Source organism: Symphalangus syndactylus, chromosome 21 (assembly GCF_028878055.3).
Source record: "Symphalangus syndactylus isolate Jambi chromosome 21, NHGRI_mSymSyn1-v2.1_pri, whole genome shotgun sequence".
NCBI classification, from domain to species: Eukaryota; Metazoa; Chordata; class Mammalia; order Primates; family Hylobatidae; genus Symphalangus; species Symphalangus syndactylus.
This window is the reverse complement of record NC_072443.2, coordinates 24,175,322-24,192,589: the sequence shown is the minus strand read 5'-3', so window position 1 is coordinate 24,192,589 and position 17,268 is coordinate 24,175,322. Positions and strand designations below refer to the sequence as shown.

At 35.7% G+C, this 17,268-nt stretch overlaps 1 protein-coding gene across 2 annotated transcripts in view; it reads right to left on the bottom strand.

Moving 5' to 3' along the window:
- The window catches only part of TBC1D23 (TBC1 domain family member 23), a 64,256-nt gene that overhangs the window by 6,205 nt on the left and 40,783 nt on the right, over positions 1 to 17,268 (bottom strand). The window contains exons 11-16 of one of the 2 annotated variants that reach the window (XM_055259945.2): positions 16,839 to 17,009; positions 14,193 to 14,235; positions 12,543 to 12,649; positions 8,870 to 9,009; positions 7,542 to 7,586; positions 2,779 to 2,867 (exon numbers count right to left, since the gene is read on the bottom strand). In XM_055259945.2, the coding sequence (XP_055115920.1) occupies positions 2,779 to 2,867; positions 7,542 to 7,586; positions 8,870 to 9,009; positions 12,543 to 12,649; positions 14,193 to 14,235; positions 16,839 to 17,009 (595 nt within the window). The remainder of the gene's footprint in view (positions 1 to 2,778; positions 2,868 to 7,541; positions 7,587 to 8,869; positions 9,010 to 12,542; positions 12,650 to 14,192; positions 14,236 to 16,838; positions 17,010 to 17,268) is intronic. The other variant, XM_055259946.2, reaches the window with a different exon arrangement.

The following is a 17,268-nucleotide window of genomic DNA, read 5'->3' as shown; positions in this document are numbered from 1 at the left end:
TACACTCCCTAACAGTCTAAAAAAATTTCAGTAGTATTTTGAAGATATGGATTGAAAAACAAACAGACTGGGCACAGTGACTCATGCCTGTAATCACAGCACTTTGGGAGGCTGAGGCAGGCGGATCACCTGAGGGAAGGAGTTGGAGACCAGCCTGGGCAACATGGTGAAACCCCATCTCTATTAAAAATACAAAAAATTAGCTGGGCGTGGTGCTGCGCACCTGTAGTCTCAAACACTCGGGAGGCTGAGGCATGAGAATCGCTTAAACCCAGGAGGTGGAGGTTGCAGTGAGCTGAGATTGCGCCACCGCACTCCAGCTTGGGCAATAGAGTGAGACTCTGTCTCAAAAAAAGAAAAAAAAAAAAAAATAACGCAATCAATTCTAATCCTGCTACTCTATTTCCTTATGCCACTGATAATATAGAAATATTATTATCAAACATCACTTTCATATGGTAACCAAGTCAGGTGTAAATATTAAGAATACACTTTTAAAGATTAAACTATTTGGGGAATTTCAATTGTTTTGATATGCTTAACTTAACTATGATCTGACTAGTCTGTAAAGAGATGGCTGAATTGTTAAACAACAGGCACCTATCTTGAGAGTAAAGACGGCAGATTTCTTTTTATCTTGCTGCTTTTTGATTTTAAGAAAAATAATAAAATCAATCCTGGGGTAAATAAGTAAAAATTAGGGTTATTTTCCCTAAGAGAAATATAAAATAATTATATTTTCTAATTTAAGAAAGGGAAAATACAGTCTCTAGGGTAAATAATTATAGGTTCTGTCCTTTGCTTTCTAACAAATACTGCAAAATATAGAGACATAATGAAAAAGGAAATCACACGTTATCTACACTAGCTTAAACAAAAGTGAACCTCTCATGTATCTCTTCCTACTCACATTCTCCTCCCTTCCCCACCAAGAAATACTATCTGAATTTGGTGTTATCAGTTCCATACATGTCTTTGCTTTAACATATATGCATATCCCTAAATAATATACAGTAGTATTCTACACTTAAAACAAAATGTATATAAAAAGTAAACTACTCAACTGCATTCTTCCACAACTGCTACCCTACTCCCAACATCCGAAATTCATACATACTGATACACATAGTTCCAGTTTTCTCACGTTCATTATGATCCAATTTTCCATATTGTAAATATGTGTGTGTAGATATATGATAAATGTAAATATGCCACAATTTATTCATCCATTTGCCTCTCCCCTTTGTTAATGGAAGAAGTTGAGATATTCAGAGAGAGAGAGAGTTAACAGAAAGAGATGGCAACAGAGAGGGGAAAAAAAGAAGAAAAGGAAACAATCAGAAATATCACATTTACCTCTCTGCAAGTTTTCTGGAAAGTGATTTCATGTATCTATTAAAATGTCAAATGTGATTCCCTATAACCTGGCAATCTTACTTAGCAGTAAGATTTAAAATTTAAAATTCTTAGCAGAATTTACCCTCTGAATATACTTTCATCAAAAGCTAATCTACATATATTCTTTATATAAAGATCCATTGTCATTTGAAACAAACAAAAAACCTGGAAAACCACCAGTGTCAACTGGAAGACTGACTAAATAAAGTATGGTATGTTTATACGACAGAAGGAGAATGAGGAGATACATGAGCTGAAATGGAAAATATGCAACATGTATAACTAACTGGAAAAAGCAAGGTGAGATTTGGGAGTCTTTTTTTCTCATTCTGTACATTTATATATTTTTTCCCTAACTCAATACACATATTAACCAATATTAGTTATGATTGCTTACCTAACTCAATACACATATTAGCCAATATTAGTTATGATTGCTTAATTAGGATAAGCTGGGCAGTAGAATTATAAACCAAAGACTAAATTTTTTTTTTATTTTTTTTTTGAGACAGAGTCTTGCTGTGTCACCTAGGCTGCAATGCAGTAGCATGATTTTGGCTCACTGAAACCTCCGCCTCCTGGGTTCAAGCGATTCTCTTGCCTCAGCCTCCCAATTAGCTGGGATTATGGACATGCCCACCTAATTTTTGTACTTTTAGTAGAGATGCAGTTTCATCATGTTGGCCAGCTTGGTCTTGAACTAGTGACTTCAAGTGATCTGCCCGCCTCGGCCTCCCAAAATGCCAGAATTACAGCGTGAGCCACCGCGCCCGGCCTAAATTATTTTTTTTTAAAACAACCACAGGGAAGACAAACTTCCCTGACACAATATCACCATCTTGTGGCCCTTTAGGATATTGCCTCCAGTTTCAAAAGACTTCAGATGTCTCAATTTTGTAATTTTCAGTGCTTTAGTCCCACAACTCTCAATCTCCTAGATGGTTGATCAAAGGAATTTCAATTCCATCACTTGGATTTAAATACTATTTCGACACTGACAGCCTCCAAATTATCATCAGTTTAGACTTCTCTCCTTAGCTGAAGACACCTATAATCAACTGCCTCTACTCAACATTTCTACTTGGATTTTTTTTTTTTAATTTTATTATTATTATACTTTAAGTTTTAGGGTACGTGCGCACAACGTGCAGGTTTGTTACATATGTATACATGTGCCATGTTGGTGCTTGGATTTCTAATAGGTACAACAATTCAAGATGTCTAAAACCAAACTCTTAATAGAAAGCCACAGATTCTCCAATTATTTCTACAGAATTTCATTTTTTTAAAAAAGCAGTTGATTGGCTATTCCCAGAATGACTGCTGTAATCACTCCTAATGACTGAGCAAAGCCGTCTGTAGCTAAGTGTATTACTACACCTGTGTCGTATTCTTCTTCATCCGCAATGCTGAAAACAGGCTTTACACCACGGTAAGGCTTGCCCACTCTGTCACTGCTGCTCACATGCCTATATTCAAAGAATTTTAGGGGAGAAATAATCACTTAAGAAGTTATCAAAGATTTTTACCAAGCATCATTTGAATATTCACACAAAATGTAAATATTCCTTACCCGTCCCCCGCAAAACCCCGTGTACTACCCATAGTTTTAGGAGAGCTATGTTAAGGAAATTAAAAGAAGATAAAGAAATTATGTTAGCAAAAGTGGCATAAGGCCTTGGTAGGCTGAATGCTCTTAAATATGTAAAAATTAAATTTTAAACAATTTCAATATCCATATTAAAACCAATGCTTAGATCTGTTTGGCCTTGCGGAAGTTATTTAGCCTTTTGTGCTTCTGATTCCTCCTCTGTAAAATAGTGCTAACAATATCTACCTGTCAGGGTTATCGTGAGAACTAAATCGGTTAATTTTATTGTAAAACTATTAGGACAATGCCTGGTGCTACCTTCATGTCTGTTAGGTAAAATAAGTTACTGACACCAAATATTCAAATTCCAATGATTGGTTAAGGCTTCTCATATAAGTCCAAGTGTCTTAAGGGTTATCTTCCCATTTTTTTTTTTTTATCACCGTTACTTTTGTTTCAATAGAAATGAAGATTCTACTTCTGTGGGTAAATATAAGCCATAAAAATGAATCTGTCTCGGGCAGGCGCGGTGGCTCACTCCTGTAATCCCAGCACTTTGGGAGGCCGAGGTGGGTGGATCACCTGAGGTCGGAAGTTCAAGACCAGCCTGACCAACATGGAGAAACTCCGTCTCTACTAAAAATACAAAATTGGCTAGGCGTGGTGGCGCATGCCTGTAACTCCAGCTACTCAGGAGGCTGAGGTAGGAGAACCACTTGAACCTGGGAGGCAGAGGTTACGGTGAGCCAAGATAGCGCCCTTGCCTAGACAACAAGAGTGGAACTCCATTTCAAAAAAAAAAAAAAAGAATCTGCCTCTTTTTCAAAAGGCAGAAGCATAAATAACATGTAAACTCAAACTTGATTAGGTCTATAGGAAGTGTGACCTCTCTTTTTAATATAAAAATTAATACCCTATTAATTTTCAGGTAATCCCAAATAAACTAAGAGGTAAAATTAAAATGTGTCAACAACATACTACATGTTTCTGAGGGGAAAAGCATTGTTTTACTTGTAGGATAAGGTTCAGCTAAAATTACCTACTACAAAGGAAGACTCTAGCTTTTTTGGGTATGTGCATGTAACATATGAAAACAATCTATTTTCAAGAGATATTCCAATGTGAGAAAAAATCAAGTTACATGACTTTAGTTATTATTATTATTAGCAGTAGTATTTTAGAGCCAGGGTCTCACTCTGTCACCCAGGCCGGAGTACAGTGGCACAATCTTAGCTCACTGCAGCCTCAAATTCTTGGGCTGGAGCAATCCTTCTGCCTCAGCCTCCCATGTAGCTGGGACCACAGGAGTGCGGGACTACGGAGGTCTGCCACCACACCTAATTTTTTTTATTTTTTCAGGGACAGGATCTTGCTATGCTGCAAACTGGTCTTGAACTCTTGGACCCGTGATCCTCCCACCTCAGCCTCCCAGTGCGGAGATTACAGGTGTGAACCACCACACTTGGCCTTTACTTAGGTTTAGAATTCAAATTTCCCAGAAGATAGAGATCAAATCTATACTTTAAATAATTTTAAACATACACCATCAATAAAAAATTTTTTTGTGCCAGGTACGGTGGCTCACGCTTGTAAAATCCCAGCACTTTGGGAGGCCGAAAGATCCGAGGTGGGCAGATCACGAGGTCAGGAGATCGAGACCATCCTGGCTAACATGGTGAAACCCGTCTCTACTAAAATTAAAAAATCAGCTGGGTGTGGTGGCACGCACCCATAGTCCCAGCTACTCGGGAGGGCGAGACAGGAGAATTGCTTGAACCCAGGAGGCAGAGGTTGCAGTGAGCCGAGATTGCGCCACTGCACTCCAGCTTGGGCAAGAGAGCAAGGCTCGGTCTCAAAAAAAAAAAAATTTTTTTTTGTAGCCTAATTTTGTTGATTTACTTCTTCCAAAATAACATTCCTCAATAAAATATAATAAGAGTTTAGTGTATAACAAATATTCTTTAGAAATTACAAGTTAGGTTAATCAATACATAGGCTTAAAGTTTGATTAAATTAAAAGTGACACAGTCATTTGGTTTTACGTTAAAATATATCTAATACAAAATTGTCCTATACATTACCAAACTATGCTCATGAGAGAGAGATAGAAAATGATATAATTTGGATGCCTTTGAAACTCAGATTCAGCTTTCTTACAAAAGGCAAAGACAGAGGTAAGAGCTTTATCTAAAAATGCTTTGATGACATCTACATTGTAAAATTTTATATAGATTAGATTATAAGTTTTCTCCTAATATTAAGCACAATTAAACTGCCATAACATAAAAAGTAACAAAGATAAATGTTTACAGCAAATAAGCATTTGCTGTAACCAGATAATCAAATAACCAGAAAGTATGAGTAAAGAGACAATCCTAAAAAACAAATTATTAATTGTTAATCAAGATTTATAGCACAATGCAAAGTTTTTATAAACATGAATGCTAAGGATTATTGAGACATTTCTTGAAAGACTGGCTAAAAATGAATAAAATTCAACAGCTGTACTATTTTTTAAAGCATAATATCTATACTTTTTTGCCATGGTAATAATAGAAACATCTATAGTATGGTTTGAGTAGGCTTTAATTTACTGAGCTTAGAAAGAAACTTAATTCATTCTAATTTCTCATCAGATTCTCTTTTCAAAATAAATATATCTACCTGTGGATCAGAGATGATTTAAGTTACAAAGGTTAATAATTTGAGAACTTGGGAGTTAAAAAAGTTAGACTAATTCAATGGTCCTATAACAGAAGAAAACGGAAAGGATGATTCACAAATAGACTATAATTTTAAAAGAAGCAATTTCCTTTAAAGTAGTGCTAGGTAAAATTGTTAGCAGAAGTCCTGTAACTGGCATTGTGTAGGAATAGTCACAATAAATCAAAACTCTTAGAAGATAAGTTATTAGAGAGTGAAGTATTATTATTATTATATTATTATTATTATTTTTTTTTGAGATGGAGTCTTGCTCTGTCGCCCAGGCTGGAGTGCAGTGGCGTGATCTCGGCTCACTGCAGGTTCCGCCTCCTGGGTTCACGACATTCTCCTGCCTCAGCCTCCCGAGTAGCTGGGACTACAGGCACCTGCCACCACGCCCAGCTAATTTTTTTGTATTATTTTTTTTTTTTTTTAGTAGAGACGGGGTTTCATCCTGTTAGCCAGGATGGTTTCAATCTCCTGACCTCGTGATCCGCCCACCTCCGACCCCCAAAGTGCTGGGATTACAGGCGTGAGCCACTGCGCCCGGCTGAAAGTATAGTCCTAGAGAGTAAAGTATTATTCTTAAAAATGCTACTTCGAGTCACCGAGAATACTGAAGTGACCCGAGAAAAATTCCATTCCATTATTCCAAAGCTTAACTTACATTGAAAATATGACTAGAATTTCTTTTTTTTTTCCTGGCCCACTTAGGATTTATAGAATTTCTTTTTAAATGTTTGTAGGTGTTGCTGTAATTGATATTCTAAATTAAATTGCTGAAAAATTCTGTGAGTATAAGAACTATAAAGTCACACAGAGTTAAGTTAGTAAAGTTCTTTTGTTACCCTAATTGAAGATCCAGTAGAATTTTTTTTTTTTTTTTGCTTGAGACAGAGTCTCTCTCTGTCGCCCAGGCTGGAGTGCAGTGGCGCAATCTCGGCTCACTGCAAGCTCCGCCTCCCGAGTTCACGCCATTCTCCTGCCTCAGCCTCTCCGAGTAGCTGGGACTACAGGCGTCCGCCACCACGCCCGGCTAATTTTTTGTATTTTTAGTAGAGACAGGGTTTCACCGTGGTCTCGATCTCCTGACCTCGTGATCTGCCCGCCTTGGCCTCCCAAAGTGCTGGGATTACAAGCGTGAGCCACCGCGGCCAGCGATCCAGTAGATTTTTAAACCTTAAACTTATTGTCTTTAATGAGAAGCACCTCATTTTATTTGGGTTATAGAAGTGACAGATTATACATTAAAGTAATCCACCACCTAGAAAAAAACGTAATTTTTTTTCCAACAAAAACCAAAGGCAGAATCCTAGAACTGTAGTTCCTTGGAAGAGATTTATATATGCTAAATCAACTTAAATACATACATCTTATTAAGAAAAATCTAAAAATATAAAATTACATAATGTACATGAATTAACAAAAATTTTGAACCATGAACGGTGCCTATTTTTAGGTGCTATAATTTTCTCTGCTGCTAGGCAGGAGATAGAAGCAAATGAGCACCAAAGCAAATAATCTGCCAACTCGCGACCACATACTTTCTTTGTTTCACCTTCCCCTGTCTCAGAATAAAAACTGCAGGTTTTGAACAAACTTAATTTTCATCTGTGGAATGGGTGATACAAACAAGCATGCAGGAAAAGAAATTAAAATGATCAAGCAAAAACCAAAAAGAAAAGTATATCAATCAACATGACACACTCCTAAAAGCAGAATGAGAAAAGTTTAGCATTTGAAATAGCTGCATGAAATTTGAGCCAAGACAGCATAAGGCTTATAGATGGCATGAAGCATATTAAAGGAAAAGGATGGTTCAAGAAAAATGCTCTACTCATTGGCTTACCGCTCTGTACATGATCTGTCTGGCCAAGGAAGATTGAAAGACATTCTATAGCAAATCAAGGCAGAGGACAGAACAAAATGATTATAAAAAAAATGCAATAGCTTTAAAACAAAAAATATGGTACAGTTTAGTTTTTCTCACCCAGCGTGTACATTATAAAGATGTTTCCATCATCCCAAGTACAACGAAAAACAAAGAAAAGCCAATTTCAAGTAATCAAGGCAGCAGTCTTTTTGACTTAGTTATCACCAGTCCATTTTAAAACAAACAAATTTTAAAATAAAATTGTAAATGTTCATGCTACAAAATGTAACAATAGTCCTCCAACTCAGAAGCACCAACGAAAGGTAAAAGGGTTATCTTTTGAGAACAGACATAACTTTATTGCATAAACAAGTCTTTCGGGCTTGATAAAACACCTTAGTAATTATCAGTTGACCATTTTAGATAAGGCACAATTTTTTGGATCAATGAAAATAATCTATTACCTTCTCGGCTATTTACTAAATGCAAAAAAATGTACTTTTGTATGCATATATACTATACTTAATAGAGGGACAGACAACAAATCCCTGACATTCAGTTCTTAAAGTAAAATATGTCAATTTTCCCAGGATACTGCAAGACATGAAAGTGAAACCAAATACTATAACACATTTCCAATATAAGGCTTCCTTAAAACAAATTCTGTGTTGCAATTATAAGGTTAGCTTTGAACTCTACAAACAAGAAAGATCAAACAGACTTATACGTGTAGAAAAAAATGTATCCTCAGTTACAATAAGAAACAATATATACAACAGATATTTTAAAACTTGTTTATCAGTTGTTAACCATGTCCCCCATTTGTAATTTACAAGGAAATGGGGTTTTGTAAACGAAATTCTATGAAGGTCTGATCTTAAACATCAGAAGGTGGGTTTCTGCTATATTTAGCATGACCAGATTTTCTAGGTTTTAAATTCTCGGAGCAGAGGAAGAAGTTCCTACTATGAGATCACTGAATTCGGCAGATGATCTCCATCCATTTGACATTTGGGAAGCAGCTACTATATGAAATGTGATACATACTGCGACACAAATTTTTTTTAGTGAATGGCATGATGTGACATACATTATTTGCATCTTTGAGTAGTAAGAGAGAATAATTATGGATATAAAGTACATTCCTGCAATTCTAATGAAAACTACGAAATCATCTAATAGAAAATGTACTTTATGATCCTTTTCTGGAACACATTCAGTTCAACTAACATTGACTTACTGTAAGACATTGTTTCTTTAGTTTTAATTACTCATCATAAACTCATACTGTATAAACAACTCACCGATCCACAGGAGTTGATGTATTCTCTATAAAACTGATAACTTTTTCCCTGACATTAACGGATTTTGTCTTCAAAGCCACAGTCATTTTATTTACTAGTGATTTCATTCCTCTATCACTTGAGCCATTAGGAGATTCGCCCTAAAAAAAGAACATAGATGGATTAACTGCCTCTAAATGACTAGAAGACATACTACTGCTAATGGTTATCTACATGTTATAGACTGAATTGCAATCCCACCAAAATCATATGTTGAAGTCCTAACTCCCAGTATATCTCAGAATGTGACTGTATTTGGAGACAGGGCCTCTGCAGGCATAATTAAGGTTAAATGAGGTCTTTAGGTGGTCTCTAATCCAGTCTGACTGGTGTCCTTGTAAGAAAGAAAGACATGAGCATATGAAAACAGAGAAGAAGCCATGTAAGGACACAGAGGGCAAGGCAGCCATCTGCAAGCCAAGGAGAGAGGCCTCAGGATAAATTAAACCTGCCAATACTTTGATCTTGGACTTTCAGCCTCCAAAACAGTAAGAAAATAAATTTACATTGGTTAAGCCACCAGTTTGTAATATGATATTTTGCTGAGGCAGCTGCAAACTAATTCATTAGGTGAAATCATTTTAAGAATAGAAGGTAGGGCACGGTGGCTCAGGCCTGTAATCCCAGCACTTTGGGAGGCCGAGGCAGGTGGATCACGAGGTCAGGAGTTCAAGACCAGCCTGGCCAACATGGTGAAACCCCATCTCTACTAAAAATACAAAAGTTAGCCAGGCGTGGTGATGGGTGCTTGTAATCCCAGCTACTCGGGAGGCTGTGGCAGAGAACTGCTCAAACCCGTGAGGTGGAGGTTGCAGTGTGCCAAGAATGTGCCACTGCACTCCAGTCTGCGTGACAGAGCGAGACTCCGTCTCAAAAAAAAAAAAAAAAAAGGTAGGATAAAAAATTAGGATATACTTGCACATATATGTGTGCGCAGTCTGACATTATCTTGTTATATAAGAAACAGTCAAAGCTACTGACCTTTCTTATCTCAGACTAGTCTACAAAAATAAGCAAAAGTATGATCAAACTACTAAACTACTATTTGCACATATGTGAGTGTGGAGTCTGAAATTACCTTATTTATTCAATAAGAAATAGTTAAAACTATTAACCTTTCTTATCTCAGACTAGTCTTCAAAAATAAGCAAAAGTATAATCAAACTACTATCCATGTAGCTAAATTTTTAAATATCCCTTGTAAATGTTTGCTTTTTAAAGACATTGCCACTTAGGCCTTTATTTTCTGAAGAAAAGTTATCCTGATGTACCAAATGTAAGAGATGTGAGTATAATTCTTTTTTGTTTGTTTTTTGTTGTTGTTGTTTTGAGACAGAGTCTTGTTCTGTTGCCCAGGCTGGAGTGCAGAGGTGCGATCTCGGCTCACTGCAACCTCCGCCTCCTGGGTTCAAGCAATTCTCCCTGCCTCAGCCTCCTAAATAGCTGGGATTATAGGCACCTGCCACCACACCTGGCTAATTTTTGAACTCCTGACCTCAGGTGATTCACCTGCCTCGGGCTCCCATAGTGCTGGGATTACAAGCATGAGCCACCGTGCATGGCTGTGAGTATAATTCTTAAATTGTTTCATGGGATTGCTCACATATACCTTCCTAGAAGGCAATTTAGTGATGGGTGTCAAACATTTAAAAGTGATCCTATTTTCTGCCAATTAATTCCTCTTTAGAATTAATGAGAAGGAAGTGCCCAGAAATTTGGGTACTATTTGATGGAAAATTATACAACCATTACAAACTCATACTATTTTTAAATGGCATTTTAAAATGCTAGAAAATACTCATATGTTTAGTGAAAAAGCAGAAAATAAAATTCTAGGTACGCTATGATCACTACTTTTAAAATAAACACATTCACTAAAAAGGGTTTGATGAAAATACTTTAAAATATGAATGGCAAAATTATCTCTGGTACAGCTACAGGTGATTTTGTTTTCTTTATACTTTTCTTATTTACATATGATGCTAAAATGAACATCTGTTACTTTCATTTTTAGAAGAAATGTCATTAACAAAAAAAACTGTTTCTATTTCCATATCTAAATTCAAAGCCAAATTAAACTGTAAAAATTCTTTGGTACTTTGAAAAGAATGCTCTTTAAGATAATTTCTAAAATAGCCTCAATCAGTGTTTTTCAAATCTGAATATAAAAGCTTCAATAGAAAAACTATCCAGTGATGTGAATGGGAATATAAATTAGAATGTTTTTGGAGAGCCATTTGATAATAATGCAGAAGTCTAAGGACTTTGGTAACATTTTAATCAAGTTATTCCACTTCCAGGACAAAATAATCATGGCATATGCAAATTTATCACTACAAAAATTAAATAGTGTTTGTAACAGAAAAAAACTGGAAACAATGTAAATATTGAACAATAGAGAACTGAATAAATTATAATACACCCATAAAATGAAATACTATTTAGTTATTTAAAGTGAAAATAGCAAACGTTTACTAAGTAAATGGTGATTTCACACAAAGGCATCAAGTTAAAAATAAGAGTATCAAGTTAAAAATAAGATTCTCAGACAAACCTTATCTGCTGATGTGAAAATAATCTGATTTCGATTTGCATGGCTGAAGATAAACCTCAACTAATACAGGCAGTGAGTTACAATTTCATAATAACTACTACTAAATATTTGGTGACAGGTACTATACTTTCCATTTACTTGCACCGTTAATCCCTAAGTTATCCTTAGAAAGAAGGTTATGTTGTTAACATTTATATTGCACAGGTGGAGAAACCACAGCTCAAAGATCTTGCTGGAGATCATGAAGAAAGTAAGTTGTAGATGAAATCTGAACCTAGGTATGTCAGACCTGTAAGCCCAAGCTACTACCTGTGACCTTGTACTGCAGTTTTCCTTCTGTTTTAAAGAATAACCACTAGGTATGTAAGGATCACTATTTACGAAAATAATTTAATGACATCTAATTCAACTGACATGAAATACCGAAGTACTGGAAAAGCACAGAAGATCTATTACCCAAATATTTCCAAAGAACAGAAAAACAGATTTATCCCCTGTAGCAAAACCGGGTTAGTAATACACATCTCAATAACTAAAAATCAAATAAAATAGGATTGGCAACTTGTTCTTGTCTTCCTCTGCCTGGCCAATTCTCAAATGTGGATAGACTCAAGTCCAAATCATTTAAGTCTGTGATGGGGATGGGTACAGACATAGTGTGCACGAGATGATTATGAGCCCTAGCATTCTGGCAAAAACTAACTGGGAGATGCCTGGAATCAGCTTGCTTAAGAGTCCCAGCTATTTATAGGACCCAGATTTGTCCCCACTGATATTTAAGCTGGAGCATAAAACTGTCACTACATAATACCAAACTACAGCTGGACATGGAGAAATTTTAATTCAGCAGCTGAACTTCAAGAGCTCCCACCTAGTTTAGCTGTGAAGGCTTGCTGTATCATTTCATTAATCTCACAATAAAGGCTTGCTGTATCATCTCAATCTCACAATAATACGACTCTTCATTGCATGTGTTTGAAATGTTTTGACTCCATTTCTGTTATGGTGGGGGTTTAGTAGTTAATCACCTTTTCTGGGAACTTATCCAAATCCGGTTACATATTCTCTACATACACTTACATCAACAGAATTGAGACTGCTCCTTGAGCCTGAGGTACTAGCAATCCAATGGCCATATCCATTTTCTGGTCCATCCACATTAATGTCTGCCAGGTGCTGCTGCAGTGCTTAAGATAAATTAAAAAAACAAAACAAAACAAAACAAAAAAACGGAAAATATCAACCCTCTTTGGAAAAATTCATTACCAACGAAATATAATAAACATGTCACAGCTGAGAAAAAAGGACCGAAGGAAATAATCACAGGTATTTCTTTCTGCACGCCTGTAAAGGAGTAAAGGCCTCCAAGCTAGAGCAAACCTTCCTCTTCCTTCTAAAACCCTCTGTACACAGATAACTTTTCTTAACTGACGCCAATGTGATGATAACTGTATAGGCTTTATGTTTTCTTCTTTGGAAGGAAATCTTTCAAGTATTAACAAATAATTTCTGCAACATTTTTATGACATAAAGGATTAATAGAAAACCAATTGTGACTTTTGTTATACCATAAGGAGATACCAATCAATCTCTCCCATAATAAAGAAGCATTGTTAGGCATTAACAGTTACAGAAAGAGATTATTCTTGGTAAAGAAATAATTCATGGTTTTAAAAAAGTTTCTAAAATCTGGGCTATACTATAAAAGAATGCTTTTCAGACACTTTTGAGAATTACAAGCTTAATAATCAAGTTTTATATCGTTACCAGGATTCCTAATAAATAACACTGAGCCTAGGGCCAGTACATGTTTAACACTACTTATTAAAATAACCCCTTTTGTACATCACTCTGGGCATGAACCTCAAAAGTCGTTAGTTATCAGGTCATGACATATAGAAGATAATCATAATCCTTGTTAATATCAACAAAGACCAGGAGGAAATACATCCTAATGTTCCAAAAATCCTAAGTTACAGCCTAACTCCCATGATTAAAGCCTAAGATTCCATTATCCTCAACATATACTGATTTGATTTTTGGAGCTTCAGTTGCACAATTGGTTAGCATGTGATTCTTATATATTGATTTGATTTGATCATTAATTTTCCCCAGCATTTACAGCTCAGTATTTTTGTAGTATCTCTTTTTCTAACGTAAGACAGGCTCTTTTAAAATCTTATTACTCTGCCTGCAAAGTAAAATTCTCAATACTTGCCTGCAGAGATCCTGCCAATTATTTTACTCTCCTAGATTATTAAATATTAGTCTGCAGTTCTGAAAATATCAGTTTATTTTGTTCCACTTAGCTAACATTTTTTAAACAGAGAATACCTTCAAGTAGTTCAAAAATAAAATAACAAAACACCTAAAGAGTCCAAAGGGTATACTATAAAAAGTATTCCTTGAAGTCTTCCTTCCCTGTCCCATCATGTAATCCTTCTCCATAGAGGCAATCATATGGGCAGTTTTTCATTCATCTTTACAAAAATATTTTTTGAAAACAAATCTATTAAAATAGTCTTCATCAAATAGTCACTCATTTCAATTGCCTATTACGTTTGTCTGTTATCTGTAAGTCCTCCCGGCCTTGCCTTTTCTGAAAATATTTAATGAATGAAGAAGAGTCTACCCATTAACTAATGTGACCACTCCAGATCAACTCTATTGATAATCAATACAATTTCTTCTGAAACATAGAGGAAAAAAACTAATAAATTAAAATCTTACCCATAAATCCTCCACTGGCAATACTCACATATTCTTTGTTTTTCTGTAATGGAAAAGAAAATTTAAATTCTTCCAAAACTGCGACTTAATTTAAACTTCAGCTAGTTCTAAAACACTGATAAATACAATACCAAGTTATATATTAAATTACTGGGCTTTCTCATTTCCTTGACATTTTGGACTTTGGCAGAGAGAGGTATATCCATTTACCTTATGTATTGTAAGGTCTGGTGCTTGGGTGGGAAGAAGGGAACAACTTCAAGGCTATTAACAAGTCTTGATTTTACTTGTATTATCATTTCAATAGTGCAATGGTCAAACCAAAATTAGTTAAACAGTATTTTAGGATGTAATCAGAGTGATTTTAAAAGCTTTCAAAATATTTTGGGTTCTTTATTAAAAGATAATATAAAAAAATTATGGATAATTATGAAGAAATAAGGGAATGTTACCATTTTTCAAACTACTAAAAACATAATGGATCTAAGTAATATAAATAACAAAAAAAAAAGAGAAACACAAAAAAGACATCTAAATAGTATTTATCATCTAAAAGAGGCAGGCATCACCCCCTCAGGACCTCCTTCCCCTAAACAAAGAAGTCTGAACACATCTCTAAACTACTGGCTTACAGAAAATACCAGGGACAGAACATGATAAATGACACCATGTGAATGTAATCAGCAAAATCCAGAATGTGGGGAACTCTATAACACAAATTAACTGCTTTTCCCAACAAATATATGCAAGGAAAAAATTCAAAAAAGGAACCTATAAACTAAAAGAAACTTAAAAGACATCAACCAAATGTCAACATCTTGTTTTAGATCTTAGGAAAATCAGGGAAACTTGAACACTAGTTAAATTTTTTTTAATAAAGTATGATAGGGCTGGGCGCGGTGGCTCACGCTTGTAATCCCAGCACTTTGGGAGGCCGAGGCGGGTGGATCACGAGGTCAGGAGATCGAGACCACGGTGAAATCCCGCCTCTACTAAAAATACAAAAAAAAATTAGCCGGGCGTGGTGGCGGACGCCTGTAGTCCCAGCCACTCGGAGAGGCTGAGGCAGGAGAATGGCGTGAACCCGGGAGGCGGAGCTTGCAGTCCAGCCTGGGCGACAGAGAGAGACTCCGTCTCAAGCAAAAAAAAAAAAAAAAAAAAAAAAAAAAAAAGTATGATAATGATGTGGTTATGCCTTTATAATGAGTTTATGGCATTCAGTTCTCCCTACTTTTCAATTTCCTTGAAACTTTGTATTAATATTTTTATTTTATTTTTTGTCTCATTATGTTGCCCAGGGTGGTCTTGAACTCCTGGGCTCAAGTGATCCTCCCATCTCAGTCTACCAAAGTACTGGGATTATAGGTGGGAGCCACCGTGCCTGGCCTGAAGCATTTTTAGAATAGACCAGTTAAATTTATGAGTGAAATGAATTTGGTTCCTTATTTTTGTTATTCCGTATGCTTCTAAACTCTTTCCTTTAATAAAATTTAAAATTATCCTACAATCCCTCTCCCAAATATCCTGTTCCTTCTCTGATTTTGCTTTTCAAGGATTTCATCTTTAAACTAATTTTTTCAAACCAGATTCCCAGTAAAATACAACATAAATAGAAATGAATCCAAAGTGAGTGGCTTGTGTATTACCATGCCTACCATCTTGCTGATTCCATAGTTCAGGACCATACAAAGTAAGGACTTTAACACATAAACTGCCAAAGAATACCTAATAAGCAACTATTATAATAAAAAACAAGCCATCACTGAGTGACATTTTTAAAAAAGCAGAGAAACAGGTTGCATAAAATCACTAATTCAAATTAGTTGTGTTGAAGACAATATTTAAACACAAAAAGGAAAGATGGCTAGGTGTTGTGAATGAATATGCATATGTATTTATTCAGTTTCAGATGAAGATATTAAAATGAATTATATAGTTACTGTAAAAAGTACTAGGACATAAATACACATAAAGATCAATGTAACATAATAGGCCAGGTGCAGTGGCTCACGCCTGTAATCCCAGCACTCTAGGAGGCCGAGGAGGGCGGATCACTTGAGGTCAGGAGATCACTATGTCAGCCTGGCCAACATAGTGAAACCCCATCTCTACTACAAATACAAAAACTAGTCAAGCGTGGTGGCACGTGCCTGTAGCCCAGCTACTCGAGAGGCTAAGGCAGGAGAATTGTTTGAATCCAGGATGCGGAGGTTGCAGTGAGTCAAGATTGCACCACTGCACTCCAGCCTGGGCGACAGAGCAAGACTCCATCTCAAAAAAAAAATAATAACAAATAGAAAAAAAAAATAAAAGATCAAAGTAACATAATAATCCAGAAATAGATCTTGATGCATAGAGGAACTCAGTATATTAATAAGGTGGTATTTCAAATTGTACAATTTGTAAGCTATCTGGAGAAATTTTTTTTTAATTCCTATCTTACTTCTTACACAAAATAAATTCCAGATGGTTTGAGTTAAATATAAAAAAAATCATATAAGCATATGAGAAAAATCTGGAGACCTTAACAAGTCACAAAACCAAGAAAAGTACAGATAAATCTGACAAGCAAAAAGTTATCTATGTAAATTTTTTAAAGGTGATAACATTAACCAAACAAAACTGAAATAATTTATGTCAGCATACCTGTAAAAAGTGTGCCAGGACCATGTTCATATACATGTCTTCTTCCTCCCTGCCACTGCCCATAAAACAGAGGTGCTCCCCACCAGCTATGGAGCCAGATTCAATGGACTGCTTCTGTGCTTCCAGCAAGGATTTTACTGACTGTGCAAACTCAGATGGATTCTGGAGCATCTAGACAATTTTTTTAAAGTTAAAAACTTGACAAGCCTGTGTTTCACATATATTTGTAAATTTGAAATTTTTTTAGGAAAAACCCCAATATTTAAAGAGCCATAATGAAAATGAAGGGAAAAAAGGCTCTTATAAATAAAATCCCTGGGATAAGATAAATATTTATAAATGTACCTATAATACAACAGAACAAAAGTTGAACATTCACACAAAGATTGATGCAAAGAAAATAATTCTCTAGTAGAGAAAAACTGTTGTT